Source organism: Sinohyriopsis cumingii, unplaced genomic scaffold (assembly GCF_028554795.1).
Source record: "Sinohyriopsis cumingii isolate HCF-2022 unplaced genomic scaffold, ASM2855479v2 utg002106l, whole genome shotgun sequence".
NCBI lineage: Eukaryota > Metazoa > Mollusca > Bivalvia > Unionida > Unionidae > Sinohyriopsis > Sinohyriopsis cumingii.
Window position 1 is genome coordinate 1,521,417 of NW_028316131.1, and position 22,963 is coordinate 1,544,379.

Genomic DNA, 22,963 nt, shown 5'->3' on the forward strand with positions numbered 1-22,963 from the left:
CAAAATTGATCTTTCCAAAATTCAGAAAAAGACCATCTCCAAAACACCTCCCTGGTTACTTAAACAACCAAAAATACTTTTAACGCTACACGATCGAAAACAATCCGAGACAAACCCTTCCATCTTCCACGACTCTTATCTGGAACTCCTCACGAATTTAAAATCCACAGAAGAAGTTATACCAACGGATCAAAAGGATGAGGAAACCGCTGCTGCAGCCTTTGTTAGTCGACAACACAACACAAGTTCACTTACCAAATGGCATATCAATCTTTTCTTTTGAAATCAGATCAATAGTTCTTGCTCAGCAATATATAAAAAACAAACGTATGTTAAACAGTGTCATCTTCTCCGATCCCCTATCTGTATTTCAGTCACTACGTAATAGAAAACTCGAGAACCCATTATTAACCGAAATTCTCGTCAAAAATACTGAACTGAGTAACTCTCACAATATCGTATACTGCTGATTACCTAGTTGGTATTAAAGGTAACTCAAGAACCATCTGACTTTAAAATACCTTATACTGATTTTAAACCTATCATCAACGAGTCTTTTTGTCAGAAGTGGCATGCATCATGGAATGAAGCAGTGAATCATAAACTTCAAGAAATCAAGCTAACCCCAGGAGAATGAACTCCTTCATACAAAACCATCCGTAGAGAGGAGGTAGTCATTGCAAGAATTCGAATTGGTCATACGCATATAAACCACTCAGACATACTAAAAGGCAAAGATCCACCGGAGTACGTTTATTGCAATGAACCATTGTTAAGCACTTTATGATAGAGTGTATTGACCTGCAACCTCAGCGTGATCAGTATTATAATGTGCATGACAGGAAGGAACTGTTTCATACAATAAACATCAATTGTATTAAAGAATTCTTGAAAGCAGTGAACACTACTCTAAGTTATAACTTGTTTGCCATCACCTTGAGCATTTTTATGTAATTATTTTTCCTTCTCTTATTTTCAACAACTCTTCATATGTCTTTATTAACATACACCAATTACATTCCCTGTTGATCGGGAAGCTTTATATATTGCCATTAACCATCTTAACGTTTTACTTTCAACTATTTGGTTTTGATATCGCTGGTCGATATAAAACCTTTTGTCATTTTTCAATGACCATGCATATAACCATATTTATGGCGCTAAATAGCCTGACCTTGCTGGTGCGCCGTGAAAATAATAATTAATCAATCAATCATTTGATGTAATTATAAATAAGCAGATAACATGATGCTATCAAAAAACATTAAAATCTTTGTATCAGTATTGGGAACTCTTTTGGTCCTCATTATAGGCACATATTTTACAAGCACATATTAATGCATAACTAGAACCTGCGTTTGATGAACTTGTTGTTGTTGTGGGATTTAACGCCATTTTTCAGCACACGATAGGCTCTATACATGGCGGCCAGTATTAATGGTGGAGGAAGAGCCCGGGAAAACCCCGGAAAGAATCACCGACCCACGGGAAGCTACTGGCAAGCTTTCTCACGTATCCACATTGGCTGAATCTTAGATTCGAACCGCCGCAGACAGAGGTGAGATGGCAGTGATCCGTAACGAAGACCACTAGGCCACTCGGGGCCCCTTGATGAACTTGAGTATACTGATGTTTATTTAGCTGGTCAATGTTATATGTACTATAGTCCAGTTCATGTTTTTGAAAGTCAAGGTTTTGTGATTACTGTTAATGTTGTACTTTGTTTTACCTAACCTATCATATTCGTACCAGCAGTGTACTCAGCAATATTGTTTAAATTTCGGTCTTTAAATTTCAAGCAGTGTGAGCGATAACTATTGAGCATGAACTATATAAACTGACAGTGTATCCCATTCTTCTGGATGTATGCCTTTCCTCAATTAGATTTTGTACAAAGTCAAGTTCATTTCAAAATCTTGATTGTCTTTAGTTAAAGTTGATCCACTCCTCTGCTTGCTGAAGGGAGACTTTGACCGCTGGATACGGTCTAATGGTATGTGCTTCAAAATAAGAGTCTCATTAGCATAACTGTATCTTCATGTAGGTAACCTGCTTATCTTGTCAAGACATGGCACCAGTAATTCAAATCTTTGCAAAATCGTTTTAATGTGTTCGACTAAGTAAGTAGGAAAATGTAATTTGGTAGGTATATGCTTAAGAACATGTAGATATTCTGATTATATATCTTTGTCAACACACACATTTTCTGAATATGTTCAAGCTTGACAGTTTGAAGAAAACTGAACGCAAAAGTGAACAAAAAACCCACTAGAGGACAACAAAGTAATATGCTATTCACAGTTGCTTGCATATTTTGATGGCCATATAGTATTTGTATGACTAGTTAAGTTTTTTCTAACTTTGTAAACATTTTGGACCGCAATTTTCTGTCTCTATTGGGTGCAATCGGGTTTTATAACTTAAATCGAATGTCATTGTCGTAATCATTTTACAAGATCAAAGTCATCTGGCAGTCAGAGTTAAATTGTTGGCTATGTTCTTATTCCTTTTTGTTTTAATATGCATGCAACATAAATCCATACAGTATTTCTAAATAGGTCTGATAACAAAATCTTGCCTATGATTGTAACGGTGCTGTGGTAGTTGCATAAGGGCATGTATGTATTGCAAGCAGTTAATTATTTAGGGATACATCTAATAATAATTCCAATTTCAGCTACTGCCATGTATGGTATTTCCTCCTCTGATCCTGCTCTTGGCACGCTTTCAGGAAAAAGCTGATCAGCTCAGTTCAAGTATTGATGCGACGCTACGGGAACGGCAGGTTGAATTACTGCTATTTTATCAACTACTCCTAGATTTTATATGCGCTAACATGAATATGGATTGAGCATCTTTCATTACATTTCCATCTGTCTACACATACCTTCTTGTTTATTTTTGCAGGTCATCGTAATATGGACTGTTGGAATTTTCTCATCATTTATAGGAATTATTGTCCTAGATCTTGGTCTGCCAACATTATATTAGATCTAAATTTGGCATGCGTATTTATATTGTAAAGGCCGTGATACATTTAACTTCCAGCATCATTTACATGTAGTAATATCACAACCTGCTTATCTTATATAACATAGCAATGATGTATAAAAAAATCAGATTTTAACATGCAGCTTTATAAGCATAACAATGTTTGTTTTCCAGCGTTTTGCATCAATTGCAGGAATCAATTTTGAACGAATAATTATACTTTAAATTATTTGTATAGCATTTCACAAAATCATTGATATCAATCTCGATACACGATTACCCACGACTTGATTGATCGTTATTCTGCTTGAGGTGTATCAGTTCGATGTTTCGGTAATTCATTTGGCAATATGCTTACTTGCACCTTTTACCGTAATGCACTTGTTTTCCAGACTGTAACAATTGGGCAGAACTTGTGTTAAGACTTTTGGTAAAGCATTTACATTTGCTTATATTTCTTAAACCCTAAATAGATTTCTAAACACTTGATCTTAGTTATTAAACCTAAAACAACTCATTCTGTAGCATGCATGTTTGTCCTACAACCTATCAAAGTCACAGTCATATAAAGTTATCAATAAGGGCTTGGCTCAAGTATTGTTTCATTTGCTTATTCTGCCTAAATCACTGATTAAATTTTTTTCATACCTACAATGACACATTTTTAGTCATGACAGTTGAATTTTCATGATGTTCACTCAAATGTTTAACATTGGGATCAACGTCACTGGATTTCTTGGAATTTTGTGATTGTAGGCTCGACTTGCAGGCCCTGACCTTTGTGTTAAATTTCAAAAATGTTTTGCGCTAGCTCCGTCCAGGTATTCAAAATGAGTCACTTACAAGATTTACACGAGTTATTCATCTATTCTAAACAAAACGCAGGTGCTAAGTGCAAAGTTGACTGAGCGTCCAACCAATATAATTTAAGACTTTGTGTTAGTAACAGTTAACAAAGTAAATCAACTATACAAACCATGTTTCCTTGTTAGTGATGTTATTGCAATTGATCTTGTTTTGTAAAATACACAAAAACGTCCTTACAGTATATACTACACCCTTTGTATTCACCACAGAAACTTGGGCATATAGGTCTAAGTAAATCTTGGAATCTAAATGTTATATTTCTACTCATCGCGTTTTGTGTTTAAGTATGGCTTTGTTTAATCTTATGAGAAACTATTTGCATGCTCTATTAATTGCTTTAAGTATATATGTTCATATTCGCGTTAATTTCTAATTGCATGTATCAACGGATGTGTGTAATCCAGAAGTTATCTTGCTGTCGTTCATCAAAACTACGGTAAATAGTCTTCTTCGGTACTTCCATATTGTATGCATTCTTAATTTTAACAACGAGTCTTGACACATCTTTTCCTTTATTAATTAGTTCATGATCAACAATAAATAGCCACATTTTAGGTATCAAAGAAGCACATTCTTTTATTGACAATCATTGTATTCATCTGTAAATTTACATACAGCTTCAACTAATATTGTGGTATTGACCTTGAGAGGAAAATATTCATATTGATGTTATGCAGATTCAATTCCTTTACAAACCAGTAATATGATTTTCCAAAGTATATTAGTATTAAAGTTTGTAAACATCTTCTTGAAACTGGTTTAGCCCACATGTCTGCCACTAATTATATAAAACGTCTGAGCTATCATTAATTAAGGCGAATTGATTTTTTTGGGATATTAGATGCATGTCAATATTATTTCTTTTCCCTTGTAGATTTGTAGGGATATAGAACATTTTCCCGTCAAGAAACCCTAATTGATATATCGGTATTAACGTTTTTCAGCTTAAAAATGACAATATGAAGTTTGTATTTTATTGTGCATTTTGTATCACTTTTTTCAGAATAAAATGCAACTAATACAGACCACATGCAACATGAATTAAATTGATTTCTATAATGATCCATCCTAAGTTAAATGTAAATTCTTTTGATAGTGTTGTATAGCCAAACGTTAAATTAAATTAAATATTTTCTAAGTTTACTGCAATATATTAATCCGGTTAGAGGTTAAATTTATGACATTTTCAACAGATACTTTTAATTCCAAAGGTTGGTAGTGTACGTACTAGATTTAGTTCCACTTAGCTCCATGTATATACTTCAACTGCCATTTTTACGCTTTGTACTATTTATTATTTCTAGTTCTCTACACAGAATGTTTACAACCGGATGTTTCACAATTTAAAAAATATGTTTACATTATTATTATAATTGTTTACAGACACATAGAACTAATTCACAAATATATGAGTTATGAAAATGTATTTCAAACAAATTTAGGTGGTTATTATTGCTAGTTCCAAATGGTGTTTTCTTCAGTTTCTGGGTGCTACTGCAGTTGTTGGTTGTGGTGTTTGTACTGATTTAGTGTGTCGTTGGGCTTCGTCACTGACCTAATTGTTTAACTATACTTGTTATAAACCAGAAGAGCATATAGGTTGGTCTGTTGTCCGTCATCCGTCGTATGACTATCCATTCGTCAGCACAACTTTGATGTCACAACTGCTTCCTCTTAAGCTATTTGGATGATTGCTCTGAAACGTACACACATTGGTCACATGGCCAAGATGGTCCTAAATGAAAAACATATTTTTACCATAGATGCCTACCGGATAATCTTGGGATCCATCTTTCAAAGATCTCTTACGATATACATTTAGTCCGGAATCACGACCGTGCATATCTGACCAGCAGCACAGCCGACAACCATCTTGAAAATTGTGTTACTGTTACTTATTCTGAACTGATAGTGATATCAGCACAGGCTTTCCTCTAACCAATTACAAGTTGGTCTTAAAAGAAAACGGTACCTTTGTGATGTCCTATTTTGCCGCCGATCTAATATTAATTATAATCATCACTTTAGCCAGCTGAAAATATTGTTATCGTTACTCCTCAGGAATGGATCGTTCTGTCAACATATTGTTTTCGTAACGGCCTTCTTTTCGTGTCTGATTCATCCTGAATGGAAATAGTGCTGCACTGACGTTCAATGTGACCGTCACATTGGTCATCTTGAAAATCTTTTTATAGCCACTGCTTCTGAAAGAATGATTGAATCAGTATGTGGCTTGCACAAGTTTTGATGGTTTGTGGCTAGTCCAAAATTAAAATGCTGTTGATATGGCATCCACTATGGCAACCATCTTACAAATCTTATCATCAGAAATCTACATAAACATAACGTCATATTGATTTGGGGTTTTTACCATAAGAGTTCTCATGACATCCGGTTGGTCTTAAATTAAAATGATGCAGACATGACGTCTAATATGGCGGACACAACAGCCAATACAAGAACTTGTTATTGCTACTCTTACCGAATGGAAATTACTATGTGGAAGATTTTGATTTCACCAAAAGACTTCTTATAATAATTGATTTACCTTAGCTGAAAATGGTGCCATAGGTGAATCCAGTATGGTTGTCATGACGACTAGTACAAATCTTACCACTACACACCTTGGATATACGATGATTATGGCATGATGACATGGGTTTGTCAGCAAGTACTAAGCGAAAATGGTGCTGGTTGCACATCTATTATTTCTGCCACAACGATTGTTGAGTATACTCTTGTTAAGCGCTATGCCATGATTTTGTTTACCAAAACATGTGTACTGATGTTTATCTGCAATAAATGAAAATTGTGTGAAGCTGACATTCAAACTGTTTGCTACAATATCTATTTTGAAAATATTAATTGTACGATATATTGATTCTCGCTGCTTTGGATAGCAACAAGGTTAAATTCCTCACACTACTGACTCGTATGCGACATTTGACAGAATATACTATGCTATATTACTTCAAGTCCCCAGCATGTATTTCTTAAACAGGCTTACTATAGTTGAAGCAATTCAGCCATGAGTATAACCCATCTAGAACCTGCTGAGAATAAAATCATGTGAATACAATGACATCTGATGAAAATATACTTAGATATAGAACAAATACGGAACAACTGCTAAGTATATTTAATTTAACTTTTTGTTAGTTATGTTTTAGATATTTTAGTACATGCTATTGTAATGTAAGATTGTAGGTTGGACTTGACCTTGTTCAAAACTGAGGTCATTTATGCTTAACCCAAGTTGACATTTTTATTATTCAGTGTAAACAAATAATACATAATTAAATTATTCTCTCTATGATTGAGCTTAATATCAGGCTTATTATTAATCGAAGACGTAAATATGTTTGGTTTGATCAATGGTTTGGAATTTCCTTACTGAATACTAAAAAAACCAGATTATTGTGTTGTAAATATTTAATCATTCTGGAAGGTTATTTTTCAGTAGGTAATAGTTGTTTTTAGAAAATGTAAATAGTAATCTGAGGTCAAGTAGAGATAAATTGTAACTGTGAGGACTTCATATTTCGTGCTGTAACATGTATTACTTACAAGTTTCATGTTATAAGTTGTGACCAGTAGTTTTCGGCTGGAATCTTTCATGTTCAAATTATTGAATTCAAGTGATTATTTTCTCTGGAAATACAAAAGTGCTCTGATGAAATTCTTGGATAAAGACATTCACTGGAAATTATACTAAATTCAAACCCGGATTTGTATTACTGTCATTCAAAAAAATACTGTTGACGTATCGACACTATATAAGCTATAAAAGACATGTCATCTCCTTCAGGTTTTGAATGTTGTCGGAAATTTTACTGTATTTTACTTCGGACTTTAAATTACTAGTACTTGTGTCTTTAAATCTTGGAGTATTTTGGGATTTAATTCGCAGTACTGTAAGTTAATTTTTCTCATTTTCACTTTGTATTCTAGGGAAATAAATTATGTGTTACATTTTACAAAGCTTGTTGTCTCTTACTCTTTTCTGGGACTTATTTTACGAGCATACACTTGAAACAGAGCACTTTCAATTTTAACTTTTAATATTGTTATAAATATTAAGAAGTTAATAATACAAATTGTGTATCAACAAATTGGTCGAGGTTGATCTTAAATCTTATCAAGTTAAGGTATGAAATAAGAAATCAATGCTACGTCATCAAGAACATTAAATATGAGCAATAATTTTATTAAAATATTAAAGGTCCAGTTGAAGACAAAGATGGTACTATTAAATGGTATATTGACCAAACCAGAAAAACAAACAAAACTGCTGGAGATTCAATTAATAAAAAATTTGTGTGCAGACACTAGTAGCTAATATATAAACATAATTGATATATGGTGCCTTTAAATCTTAATCTAATGAATATAATCTGAATTCATTTAATATTATAAGCACAATAGCGATAAACCATTTGTCTCCTACAATATCTTGAAATGTAAATGAAGGCAAATAACTAATGGAATAACTTCATAATGTTTGTTAATATCTAAACCCACTAACCAATCAGGGTGTGAACGATTCAATGAAGTTAAATTTAACCTGATTAGGTTATGAATGTCACATATTGAAATGTCGCTCTCAATGGCTAGAATCACAGACATAGAAAAGTTGGCATGAAAAGATATTTTAAACAGATAAAAGTATATTAGAACAAGTTAGCTGTTATGAATGAAATACAAATATGGAAAATTACCAAAATGCAACAATTACCAAGACATATTTTTGTTGAATCTCAGGATGAATCAGAAGTAAAAGGCAACATGAAATTAATTTTGTATTTGATCATGCAAGTGTAATGTGATCTTTGCTAGAATTAAAATGTTTACTATCCTGAACAGTTATTACAACGCACCGTTGATCCAGCAACTACAGTTATTCAAGGGGCAATCGACGTTTCGGGACATCGACACTGGAACTAATTTAAATATATTTTGCTTATGGGATTATATGCCATTTTTCATTTGACAATACTAAGCACGGTAAAAGAAAACTTATAATAAGTACTAGGGATATTGCTTTGGAATCAAATTTCAATTTTAATTTTGCAGATGTATGATGTCAGTGTTATGTACTAATTGTAAGTGACCGTTACCTAACATGAAACTTAATAAATGGCGATAACAATGTTATGGTATGATCATATATTATTATGAGCTATGCTTTAATTCTTTTGTCAATAGTACTATTTGGATTTTAAAAAAAAGGAGTTAATATTAATAATGTTAAATACAAAATATATCAGAGATGGTCATTATAAAACTTTCCTAGTTAAAACTCAATTCCAGACATTAATATTTGTAAATTATATAAATTACATTTTGAATACAAAGATGTAACAGATATACTAACACAAGAGAAACGCGTACATAATGCTTTATTTGTTTATGAATGAAACCTGTGCATATTCATTATGTGATCTTGCATTTGCTAGTCTGATTTGAACGAATGTAATTATAAAAGAGTATGATAAACGTATTAAATATGCTTTTTTTAATGATTTTGGTTGAATATGATACAGGCCAGATCCACATGCTGATCTTCTATCACGTTAGCTGAGATTATCAGTAATCAGTCAACTATGACGTCTAACATTTTGACCAGACCTGTTATGTTTTTAAAATATTGAATGTATATGGAGGAACTGTAAAAATATATAAAGAAAGAGAGTGTCTTATTCCCATTATTACTCAGGATAGGTTTATACGATCAGTTCACAAATAAATTCAACATTCATGGACATTTATACATACTTGTGCTGATCAAACATATTTGCAAGAAATATGAGATTAATATATGACATAAATTCATCAGGAGCAGACTGTTTGAAGTTCTTATGATACATTATCTGCCTTAAGGTCAAGGTCAATGGGACAATTTAATTATATGATCTTTATATATGACCTTGTTTAACTTTTGAACCTGTGGAGATCTTGTAATGAAATTTTAATTTGACATTTTCTAGCATGGTCATGGCCACCTACTCAATGTCAATGTTACAATAAACCCAATGGCAATGTCGCCGGCAAGAGTTTGTGACACGACAAGATTAACAGGCGCCATTTATAGAACATTTATGAAAAATGTGTGAGATCAATATGAAGAACATACAATCTTAGGTTTGCATCTCAAAGTTTGTGGTGAATGTTAAATATGATGTCTGTACAAGAAATTATGGTTTTACAATATGAGCAATGTTTCAGATCAGACAGGCAATATTGGGTGCGTGCATTTGGGATTGACAAAGTCTCCATGCTATCTAACAATCGCATATAGTGTTATAAATACACAAGAATGATATAACATTGCAAAATAGGTATCCATCATTCAAAATTTTAAAATATAGACGAAGTGTTCGAAAACCCTTACAAATGTTTTTCTTTATTTCAGCAAAGTAGATCCAAACAACTTGATAAATGGCACATCCGAGCAAGTGAATTACAAACCAGATACAAATGCAGCAAATGAAAACATACACCAAGCAAATGGCAATTCAAATAGAACAACAAATGGCAAGAGAGTCCTCACAGCATGGGAGAAAGTCACAACTTTCTATAACGCACCCATCATTATATTTATGTATAATGTTGTAAGTTTCAAATATCCAATGTGCAATTTATTATCCAGACTGTACGCGTGTACATTGTTATGCAATTTAATACTTGAAACGACGCATTTAAACATCAGCATCATACTGTATTAGGCACATACACAAAATCTGCAATATATTATTTAGCATCAAGACAATTATTTTCGAGCCTGCAACCTTTTCGTCACGTGCTCGGCACGCTAATCACTATACCTCCAATGGTCCTGCCTCCATTGCTCACTTTTTATAATATGACAGGAAGGCGCATTGCATATATTTATTATAGCTGCTTTGTAGTGCTTTCACAACCTTATTAATATTTGCATGCAGATGCTCTCTGTTAAAAATATTAAGAAATTATGTAGGTCCTTGCACTCTGCACCTAAGCTGCTAAAGAAGCGAATCTGCTATCTGGAAATTTACTTTCCAATTTGTGAATATTATCCCTACGCCGACCTACTCAGAGGGAACCGTTTGTACGCTAAAAGTAACAAATAATTTCAAAATACGTGGCCACATTGCTTTATTTGTTTTCAAAAACTTCTCGGACAGTGTTATGTATATCTTCATCGTAATTTAAACTAAACACAATTTTTGTTAAAGTGCTAACATGTGTGTTTGCAAAGTATAAAGTTGTTCATGAATATTCTAGTACTTTCTTTGTCAAATCTTCCATTTCTGAGGTACGTAGTTTTTCACGTTGTTAAGCTACTCATCGTGGTAGATGAGTAAATCATGAATGCAGATAAGATATTCGGACAGTTCAGAGTAATATAGATATCTGCTGCTTTTCTTTTTCACTGATTGTATTTTCAAAACATTAAATTTAATATATTTATGTTCTGAATTGTGCTTATTCTTATATGTCTAAACGTTGATTGATTTTCAGATGAGAATAATTCAATAACTTTTATTCGAAGTCAATAATTCGTATCAGATTCCGCTATTTATACTGTATTTACTATAGACAATAGAAGAGCGCAAGTTAGATAAGTTCATGAAACTAATTAAGTTACCTATTTTGCTACATCATTTTGTTAATATTAATATTATTATGATATTCCCTGGTTTTGGCATTAAGTTCATTAAAATATAATTTGACCAAACGTCAACGTAGGTCCATGGAAATGTCACCAGAGCTTAATGAAATAATGAAGTACTTCCTAGGCATTTTTATGTTTGCTGCCACTTGGCGCAATGTTGTAGATGTCTAGCATTCAGTGCATAATAACCATTGTTTTGGAGATTGATTGGACCTGTGCCACAAAACATACGTACATTTTATGAACTGTGTGCCCCCTACATAAAAGCGCATCCTATCGATTTTGCAGACCATAGGTCAAAGGAAAGATCCCAAAGAATGAGGGAGAAAAAATAGTTTTCACACGTTATAATCTAATATACTACCTGAGCATCCATTAGATAAGTGGGGGCCCATAAATTCATGTCAGTATAAAAGGTTGCCAAAAAATGTTTCCAAAGTATATTTTATGACATGTAGATGGAATGTCTACCATAACTAGTCTAATGCATAAAGTTAAAGCATTGGCAAGTAAAAGTATATCTCTTTGATCTAAATGATCATCCGGTGTGCGACGTTTGATGCAGTACATGCAATTTGATCAAATTATGATGACAAGAGAGTTTATGTTATATCATAGCAATACCCCCAGTCAATACTTGCCATATCCTGAGGCAGTGCTGGTGGGTTTTTGGGTACTCAAAGAAAATTTGTTGATAGCTCATTGGGGTTAGAGCATTAGACCGCGTCAACTTAATACGTCCTTTCATACATTCAAATTGTAGATCCGCAGAGAAATTATATAAACGAATAAGAAAATTCTGTATTTAACGTCCAACTGACAGTGGACTATTTTGTATTTTCTTTATTTAATGCAGTCTTGGTTAATCTCATTATCTGAGAGAAGGCTAAGCGTAATACAACTATAATTCGTGGTTATAAGGGTAATTCTTGTACAACTGGATCCGACTGTTGCTCAGAATTCACTTAAGATATTGTAGTGTTATTCCCAGAACAGAAAATTAACTTTTTGCATCTGGATTGCTGTAATGGAGTGCCAACCATCCTGGGTAGTGCTGCAGTTTTGAGGAATGTCATATACTCCATAATAACTAATGTAGATATTATGTCTACAGCGTACGCAAATCTCAAACGTGACCACACCTACGCTGATGCTAATGACAAAGTGAAAATTGTTCCATTTTATTTTATTTTAGTGTTGCATAATTTTGAAAAAGTCATCGTCTCCTACATCACGGATCCTTTACGACCTTTTCTTATAAAAAAACTAAACCATACTTGTATACTGTTCTGATTACCTAAATAAATGTGTTTTACGTTTTGTACATTGTGTAAAATCTGACTTCAATGATACGTTTCCGCTGATTACACACTTGCAAATGATCTGGAACAGTGATGGTTTAATCATTATTATTGAACACAATGATATGTCAACAAATGTTCTCCTCTATGACTGGGCTTAACTCAAACGAATTGCTTTTTTCCACTTACAATAATTTATATCTGCAAAAAATAACAATGTTCTAAAGACTATTCTGCTTGTTGTCATGGAAATGGTGGTTACATATTTGTGATCACTTTTCTTTACTCTGACAAGAATATCTGCAAATTATTCCTGATGCAAAATAATGCGCAGGCCCTTCTACGATAATCCAAAACATGAAAAATGCAGTAAAATGGTAAGTGAACACATTCTATTTTAAGAAAACTAGCCTTATGCGCAATGATTTAAATACACTGTAGAATTACATTGCAAGGAACTATTTCTAGCAATGCGACACATCCAGTTTAAGATTAGTTTCAGCTATCGTTCCATTTTTAAACCTAATAAAGAATACTAAATGCATTTTCAATATTTTATGCCACAAATATTGAAAAGTATACCAAAACAAATTAGAGAAAGTGTGACTATAAATGCATTTAAATACGAACCTATTCAATGGACAATATAGTCAAACATGTTTAATAGTATAACTTAAAGTATACATTTTCAAACCAACTACTTGTTACCTCTCTATTTAAGTACTGTATATACACAATATTACTAAATGGAACATGTTCTCGTACAACGTTAAATAACCAAGTTAAATAAATAAATCACTTATATAAATTTAGCGCATTTTAAATTTTATTTATCTTTCTTTTCAAGTATGAGGTTGTGAATTGTTTGGGAGGGCATTTTTGTTTTCTAATGAACGAATTAATAATGATATTTGCCTTTATGTATTCTTTGTGCCACTAATTACTACGAATATGCATGCAAATATGCATATATTATAGACAAAATGAGGAATAGTTCCATGCAATAAATCTTGTCAAACCTTTGTAAATCAACGGGTTACTATTATTGTTACTATTATTATTATTATTATTATTATTATTATTCAGATGACCGTGTCGAAAATTGGTTTAGAAAGCATTTGATTTCATGTCATACCTAATGAGGCATATTGATAAAATTGCATCTGTATATGCAGAGAATCATTACAATTAAAATTCAAACGAATTTTAGTCTATGCCATAAAGTTCTATTATGAACGTCCTTTATGCTATACTCGAGCTCTTTTGTAGTTCTTTAATATTATAGATCTAAATAAAGTATATTCCCTTATCATATTGAAATGATCGATTTTCAAAACGTTTTGGGAAAATAAGTTTAAAGAAATTACATGAAACTAATTGTTACTGTGAGTTGAAATTAATTCTTGTCAGAACTTTCATAATTACGGGCACTTTATATATTTGCTTTTGCATGTGTGTGTTTTGATGCAGGTAGATACACACATTTGAAACGGAAGAAGGCTCTTTTCAATTATCAATATCTGTTTCCATGAACCGTTTTATTACTTGAACACATCCACACTAAGATCTTATTTCATGAAAGTGGTACCCACGTTTAAAACCATATGAAAGATGATACTATTGCAATGAGAGTGTTATTATAACGTCCGACTTTGCGTATAGTTCCTTCATTATAAACGACATTCATTTCAGTTTTTTATAAATCGAATACAATCAATTGTGACACTTTTGTTTTGTAGTTTGCTGAATGCAGAATAAAAAGCCAACATGAAAGGAATATATAGTAGCTCTGAGATTTTAAGTAAAGGCAAGAAGCACCTCTTTGCAATAAACACATTAACAAGATTCTGTCTCATTTCAGAAATTCTTCATAGCCTTTCTCAGCCTGTACATCTACTTTGTAATCAGTACGCTGGAGCCAAAGATTTCAGCACTAGAAATTATTCTTTTTGTGTGGGTAACTTCCTTCCTCATTGGAGAGATCATACAGGTTTGTGCACTTTACCATATATATCCTGTGTAATGTTTTTAGTATGTGATTTAAAAAGTGCATACAAGCAGCAATATCTTTGTAAGAGGGAAATACTCTGTAGTCTGGAGTTCCAGTTAAAAAGAAAGCATACAATATATAGCTTCGTATTTACACCAATGAACATATATAGGCAAATATTTATTTTTACGGGGACATTACCCACTTTGTGAATAGTATACATGCATTCATTGACGATTACAGACCGGCTATGCGGTTTATGCACAGTAATATTCTCTATTGTAAGTGGTAATATATTATTAAGAGTGGTTAAACCAAGCACAAGCACAAACGTATCTGATAACAATAGGGCAATCCTAGTGCTAATATTTGGTCAATATCTAAGACCTGTTCAAGATCTCGTACAACGTTTTCTCTTTTCACTGTCTAATTTGTGTACAAATTCTAACGCATGTGATAACTTTTCCAATGTCCAAAGATATTTTTGGGTTTTAGTAATGATCCCTAATGTAACTGTTTGTTCTCTAAAAATTCATATTCTTCAAATCTCAAACATGTGTAGTTTTTATGCAAAGTTTGACACAAATTTCACATGGAAAGCCAATGTCCTGCAACACAGGAGATGGAAAGAAACGAAAATGTAGCTGATTGAATAATTGATTATAATATTAATACTATTCATCTGTATATTGAGATGCATGCACAGCTTATTATTTTAATATACAATTTTTCTTGTACAGATGTGGAATTTAAATATATTATTTAGATATGCTGAAAGTCAGACTATTATATGAAAGAAACAGTGAATTATAGCTAGCTTTTTTAAGCTTCAAAGACTCTTGTCAGTGCTTGCAACCGCTAAATAATGTATGTGCACCATATTATTTCAATGTACTGCCAATCAGGCCATAATATTTACCCTGTGCATATCCTTGGTGCAAAACGTTTCAGTGAAGTATGTGCGTTATGTATTGTGTCATTTGAAACAGGTTTTTTTTTTCAAACTATCTGGAATAGCACTTTAGGAAAATTGATATGCCAATAAACTGTCATATTTATATTTATTTTAGCTTTTTTCTTAACAAAGAATTCCATATTTTTGTTTTAGAGGGACACTATATGCTTCTTAAAAGCTGACATTCTGTATGACCGCCCTCACTGTCATTTGTATCGGGAATTTAAAAAAAAATTGTTCTTCGTACATTAGCCTTTGTCCTACTTAATGGATTTATAAGCGTAAAAAATAAATATGTCTTTACTTTTTTTAGTGGAATAAAGAGATACCATGATATCTTAAACACTACTGGCTTTGTGTGAAATCGAGAATTATTCGTCTTTGTTGATTGATATAGCACAACCTTGAAAACATATTAGAAAACATACCGCTCATATTAAATGCTATGAATATTATATATGTTTCCATTCGTCTCTATTATATATTTGGGCAGTCCTCTTTTGTGCCTATGCTAATAGTGACACACAGTATGATTTTGCAACGTTCTACAACATGTACAAAATACTGATATAGGTCTATGTCTCTCTACACGTGTGTACTTTGAAATAATAGCTAAACAAATATGGCAATATTTAAATTGCTGATATTCGATATAATTGCAATGTATTCATATTCGATCGTTTTGTTAAAGCAGAAGTTACAGATTTAATGGTAGGAAAGAAATTGTGTTTGTGTTGAAGTATAGCAATTAAAGCCACTGTACCTCACATTATAGGTACTGTTGCAAGTCTCTCCTGTCAAACAAATAAAAATATATCATTAACAATAATTATTGCTTGTTTAAATTAAAACAAACAACATAAAATGAAGCCATTATGTGTAAAATAAACACGAGCAGAAACAATGTAACACAAAACATTTAGAATAACTGCCATTAACTCGATCTGCATGCTATTACTAGCAATATAATTTGTTTTTTGCTATATCATGATCGTGAAATAGAAAACAATGGTCTTTCTAACGGAAATACTCATGCAGCCGCCCCGGCTGGCCAGGGTGGGTATCGAAAAATGTCAAAGCCAATGACTTTTGCATTAAAACTCCAATGCTTTACTAGGTGAGAAGACAAGATAATTTAAGTATAATTATGGCCAAATACGATTGCATATCGAACATATCAATTGTGTATCGTTGAAATCTAAACCCGTTTGCACTCTGAAACATTGCAAATTTGTTTAACGCATATACTCCTTTACATAAATGGGCAAAACTGAAGACCGAAATTAACACATTAACATTGTTTTTGTTGTTTGCAAGTACATGAGAAATAGTTGAATCACAAAAGACATAATCGGACTCTTCGCCTCAATATTGGACAAGGCCGAACAATAAATAAACAATACTCTTCTCAAGTAGAAGCTATATATTCTCTAAGAATTTTAGTTTAGAAATTGAATGTTCTTTCATTTGTAATTTGCAATTTTGAAACCATTTTATAAAAAAAATAAAGAAAAACGTGTTTCCTATAAAATCGAATATGAACATGCTGAAAATTGTCACCCTGAGTATGTTTGCGTATTATATATAAAGGTGAGGTCAGTTTAAGTTTGGTTGGGATATTATAATTACCACCAAGCAAAAGCATATTTATTCGTGTTTTACAGTCCATCTGAAAATTGTGATAACCACTTGCCTTTTTCAAACAGGTTTTAAGAATACCGGCATCGTCTATCTGCAGAAGCGTCCAACTTTACATAGCAGATGAGTGGAATGTCTTGAATATGCTCACAAATTTGCTGTTTATTAGTGGAGCGGCTGTTTTGATGACCCGTCCTCAAGCAGCTGTTTTAGAAGCTGCTCGTGCCGTTTTGGCAACAGATCTTGTGCTTTTCTTCCTGAGAATTCTTCCCATTTTTCATGCGCACAGAAAAATAGGACCAAAGTTGGTGATGATCACGAAAATGGTATGTAGCCATGGTATCCGATTTTCTCAAATTAGTCAGTCTTTTACTTCCCATGATTTTTATTTACCACACCATGTAAATCCAAGGGTATATTATTAATTAAAACCATATGACTGCTTGTCTTTTGTTGGTATGCATGTCTATAGACATGCACAATTTTTTTCTCAATAACATAACTTTTTATCTATGATATGTATTTCCATCAAACTTGGGCTGCCTTTGACGAAACGGTGTATAGACACATTTTGCTAGTTACACATTTTCATTCCAAAATATTGTCCTCGGATCTATCATGCCGCAGTTATTTTTAGGTCTGAACCAAGTAAACTATGATTCTTTATCGTTACAACATGATAAGTATATTTTCTGCATATTTCTTCGAGTTATGGCCCTTTATCATTCCGAAGATGTATTGCTTAAGCACTACCTTGTGAACACTTGGGCTAGCATTTAGTAATTATATTTCAACCAAATGTGTGTTGAAGATTTATCTCAACTAGTGTTTGGACGAGTTTATTTACAGGCATATTCTGAACACATTTCTTAAACTGTTGATTCTTGATCATCTTATCATATAATTCCGCTAATATATCTAAGAATTAAGTCTCTTGATACTTGTAAAGGTACTGAAACATCAGTCATGTTATTTACAGTATATATGTTGTAAATATAGGATCTATTTTTAGATTTGGACCGAGGCAATGAAATTCCAGTCAAGGGGTTACATTATTTGTCTCCTCGCGAGGCTTGCCGAGTAGAAAGGCATATAATGTCACCCCGCGACCTGGATTTCTTTGTCTCGGTCCAAACCCCAACTTAGATTATTTTTCTTATCCAATATTTTCCTTTCAAGTGAAAAGAACTCTTCACTAGTGTAATATAGTTCGCGTGAAAATGTTTACATGTGGCTCGATAATACAAATATGTTAATGATCGTTGTGGTGTGACCGTTGCATCCGAAGTACATAGTTTTTACGTGTGAGCAAAGAAGAATAACAACATAAAACGTCGCATAGTGATGAGGTATTATCATATTTAATATATGGATGTTACGTGAAATTGACAATAAATAATTAATATGTATTACAAGAAATTGTTTCATCAGTTCCAATTTTGAAAGGTTATATTGTAAATAATGGAACGATACTGGCTACTCAGCTCTGTTGCTGCTATACTTAGTACGAGCTATAACGAAGAGTAACATCTTGCTTTAGACTAGTCATGGGTAATTAGAGATCTGTGTCACTATCGTATATAACTCTCCTTTTCTTCGCAGGTGGTAAAATTGTTTGTGACATACTTGTATTGTTCTCAATATTTATTGTAAAATTACCCCCGTGTACAAAAGACCCTCCAAATACGGCCCCTAGTGGGTAACATGTGCTAAACTTTCAAGTTATCGGATTTTTTGAAAATTTATTTTTCTGTCTTGGAAATATGGTAAGTGCTATGGTGAAATTTGCTGACGGATTAATGTGTTGACGGATAAATGATTCATTCTGGCTGGTAAGTGCATTATTTGTCATTAAATATGGTATGTACATTTTTGGTTCAACTGGGGTAGAATGGAGATGCTTAACAAAATTAGAATAAAGCATGTTTGGCATAATACATTTCAGGCTGTTTCTAAGTTTTCGGTAGTTTTTAAGAGAGTTCGGAGGCTATGAAGTGTATAGGTATATAGTATCTGTGCATGGAGCAATGCTTTCTGTCATAGTTCATTTCAAGAAGCATTGAGAATTTTATCCTATTTGTAGCACAGTCATTTTTCAGGCAAGCCTCATTAAATGTAGCAAACAATATGGAATTGTTTCACAGGAAGTATTTAAACCTAGTTAGGTAGCTTTTGCGAAATTTAATGACGCTGACCTAACAATGTACTGCGCTAGGCCTGGAAATATGATGAAATTGACCATGCTGTGTGAAACGAACTATCATAATAAAAAAGCCCGACCTCGTATGCCTGTGTGTCTTTGTCTCTCTCGAAATGTTTTTGTATGGTGTGCTCTAAAATAAGGATTTACCTTAAGTTACTATGCTTTTGTTATATATTTGTTGTTGTCGTTTTTGTTGTTGTTTGATTTTTGAACAACTACATCAGGCACAGCAGAAGACAACAAGGGTTTCCTTTTTTAACAGTAGTTCTGTGGACACCTTGACTGACACAACTGGTCTAAAATGACTAGAATGTGATAAGAAAAGTAAGATTAGCAAAACAGCTAGATTTCTTTGTCACATGGGTGAGAAAGCTTCGTCTCATCCAGAAGTAGCCCCGATGAGATCAATAAGGAGTATGCAGCTTGCATTGTCAACATTTAAGGTTCTTGATCTACTTCAGAATCGGATTACTAATGGAATGTGAACACTCCACTTTTTGCACTTTTGTTGGCTTTCATTCAAATTTACTGTGTAGTTTTATCTTAACCACAGTACATACCATTGTGCCGATGGTCCAATTTATGCATATTTTACAGGCATTTGGCCCTAGGTCAACGTAGATACGTTGCCCTTATAAGCTTGTGCGGTACCTGACATTCACATTTGATATTTGATTTCAACATGCTTGGCTATGTTACTTTATTAAATAAACTTTTAGATCCATTAATGATGATGAGATTTTTAATATTTCTACAGAGTGATGGCCATTGAAAGACTTAGCATTTGCATGAGGTTCACTTGTGATCTCCCAATCATTGAGATCTTATATTTCACTGCAATAAAATTTGCAGGGAAGATTTAACATATCTCGATTGTGAGATAACTCTTTTAATGACCATACTTTGATCTTTGTTTACTAACGTTATGGTCGTCGAAAAAATTCAAATCGATTATATCTGGATATGAATACATTCTGGTATGCCTCTAGTGTGAAAGCACAAAAATAGCTTATTGTTTCGATGAATTACGACACACACCATTGTAAAGGTACAATATCATATGCTTATCACTTTTTATTAATCTTTTTATATATATGGTTCTAAAGTTTTGATTTCAGTTGCTTGCCCTAGAACATATGTGCATTGCAAAGTATTTTGAACAGTCAGACGTGTACACTGTTTGCATTATTTCAGCAATATCGGACGAATATTGCAATATTCTAGGTTTTTTTAATTATCAGCTTCTATAACCTTTCACATGACTTTTCATATTTAGCAATGTATTATATTATAATAACTTCAAGAAAGACATGGACTATATGTTACTGGTATATTGCATATGATTTACCTAGTTCCCAGTCCTCTAGATTCTTATCAATGTTGCCAGGGGTCATTTGCAGTGTTAAACATAAACTAATGTACTTCTTGAGATATTAAAATCTTTTATTTGACACCTTTTACATCTGCGTATTACATAATAAATCATCGTAAATATTTTCCACAAATAACGCCTATTGTCTATAAACCACACAACATGTATCATAGTATAATAAATTTACAAAAGGTATCATATATCACTTATAAATTAAGCTAGTGAGATTCACATAATCTAATGTAATCAAAATAAAGATTCAAATAATCTCATGTAATCTAAATGACTCCAATGTACTCAATTGAAACAACAACCAATTGAAACAAACATGACTCAGTCATTTGTACAGTCGTATGATTCATAAATATTTGTAAAACTTTCAAATGTGTCCACTGACAAACAACACAGCTCTCCCGAATTCTTGGGTTGGCCCTCTCTTGAATTGCCGTACAACCCCTTCATGGATCCACCATGCGCACAAGTTTGCAAACCAGCGATTTCGGCTTCGTATGGCCTTGATTGTTACATCATCTTCCATATCGACACACCAACTGCCAGATAGATACCCAGAGATACCCGCACACATATACACACCGACAGTTGTAATAAGTTGGGTTGGCACACTTGTATTGACCACGACGACCCTTCATTGACCCACCATGCACACAGACATACGTATAGACATACGTACAGACAGCTACAGACAGCCCTAAATAGCTTCAGACAGCCCTAAAAGGCTACAATAATACCAAACTGGTCATAATAATAGGTTCGGAATTAATATCTATAGAAACGTGCTACTAAATAAACTCTAATAGCACCTTGAAATTCAAATGTTCACAACGTTTGAAATCTGCGTAGTAGTAAACGCATCATTTTACGATACGACATTAAAAACTGAATAGGCTTCACATATAATAAAAACTACAAATGTAACAGTTACCACTACGGCTGGAGAACACAAATGGAGAACGTTCACTTCTTGACAAGAGCCATAGACCAGTGTGTCAGTTAGAAACGGAACTTGCCTTAAATCCACAGGAGAGTGAGTATTAGTCAGGATAAAATACCCGTGCTTACCGTGCTTTTAGTGAATATCGCTGCAAGCGATCTACGACGAGGTACATGCTTGTTTAGTTGCTTACCTAGGAAACAAATTATTCACCCTAGGTAACGTTGTACGCATGTACGACGAAAATGATCAATTCCTTCTAAGGCGAAACCTAGTTATTTCTTGCCTTATTCTGTGACAAATGCAGCAAGCATTTTATTATATGTTCTTGTTCTTATTCTACCTAACGCTCAATTATATTAACAAAATACACTACAAGAAACAAAGTAATTAATTGAATGTCGTATTCCAAACTAAATATATCATTACACAACAACAGCATTATTACTGCGCACATAGCTACGCCCAGGAAAATGTGAACTTAGTCGCGCGCTCGGCATAACGTTTGAAAGAAAAAGGCTTGTCTTGCTAAACTTGAAATTTCGATTCCTAAATGTGAATGAATGCGCATTGCAACAACTTTTCCTTTTGATCTAGAATGAATAGATTTGGTATTTTTTTCTATGCTACGAAATTTCGTGACTATGGACTGGATTTTTGTGTGAAAATTTCACATGAACTACATCGGATTGAAGAAGCGATGTAGAAGCGTGTTTACATCTGCAAAAGTGTTTTTGTCTCTGTCACTGAATGCTTGAAATCGTATTGTGGGAAACATATGAAGTGTTTCAATTGCAATTATCAAAAATACGCTATGCAATTTAATGTTTATTTCATTTTGAGTACAGTAAATAAGATGTAATTGCAGTTATATTCGACATTACAGTACAATTTCGAAATGCATAATCAAGATTAAGAACCTATGACATGACTCATGTAATTCGGATTTGCAGAACTAAGAAATTACATTTTGAGGAAATTCAGGATGTAAAACTGTAATTATATCTTTTTGCCATTTTTATGACCAGATAAAGAAGACA

At 33.2% G+C, this 22,963-nt stretch overlaps 1 protein-coding gene across 1 annotated transcript in view; it reads left to right on the forward strand.

The window, feature by feature from the left end:
• LOC149771150 (transient receptor potential cation channel subfamily M member-like 2) overlaps window positions 1–22,963 on the forward strand; it is a 42,403-nt gene that overhangs the window by 15,430 nt on the left and 4,010 nt on the right. The window contains exons 5-9 of the mRNA XM_089948824.1: window positions 2,678–2,785; window positions 4,263–4,294; window positions 10,271–10,469; window positions 14,675–14,803; window positions 17,465–17,722. Of these exons, the coding sequence (XP_089804950.1) occupies window positions 2,678–2,785; window positions 4,263–4,294; window positions 10,271–10,469; window positions 14,675–14,803; window positions 17,465–17,722 (726 nt within the window). The remainder of the gene's footprint in view (window positions 1–2,677; window positions 2,786–4,262; window positions 4,295–10,270; window positions 10,470–14,674; window positions 14,804–17,464; window positions 17,723–22,963) is intronic.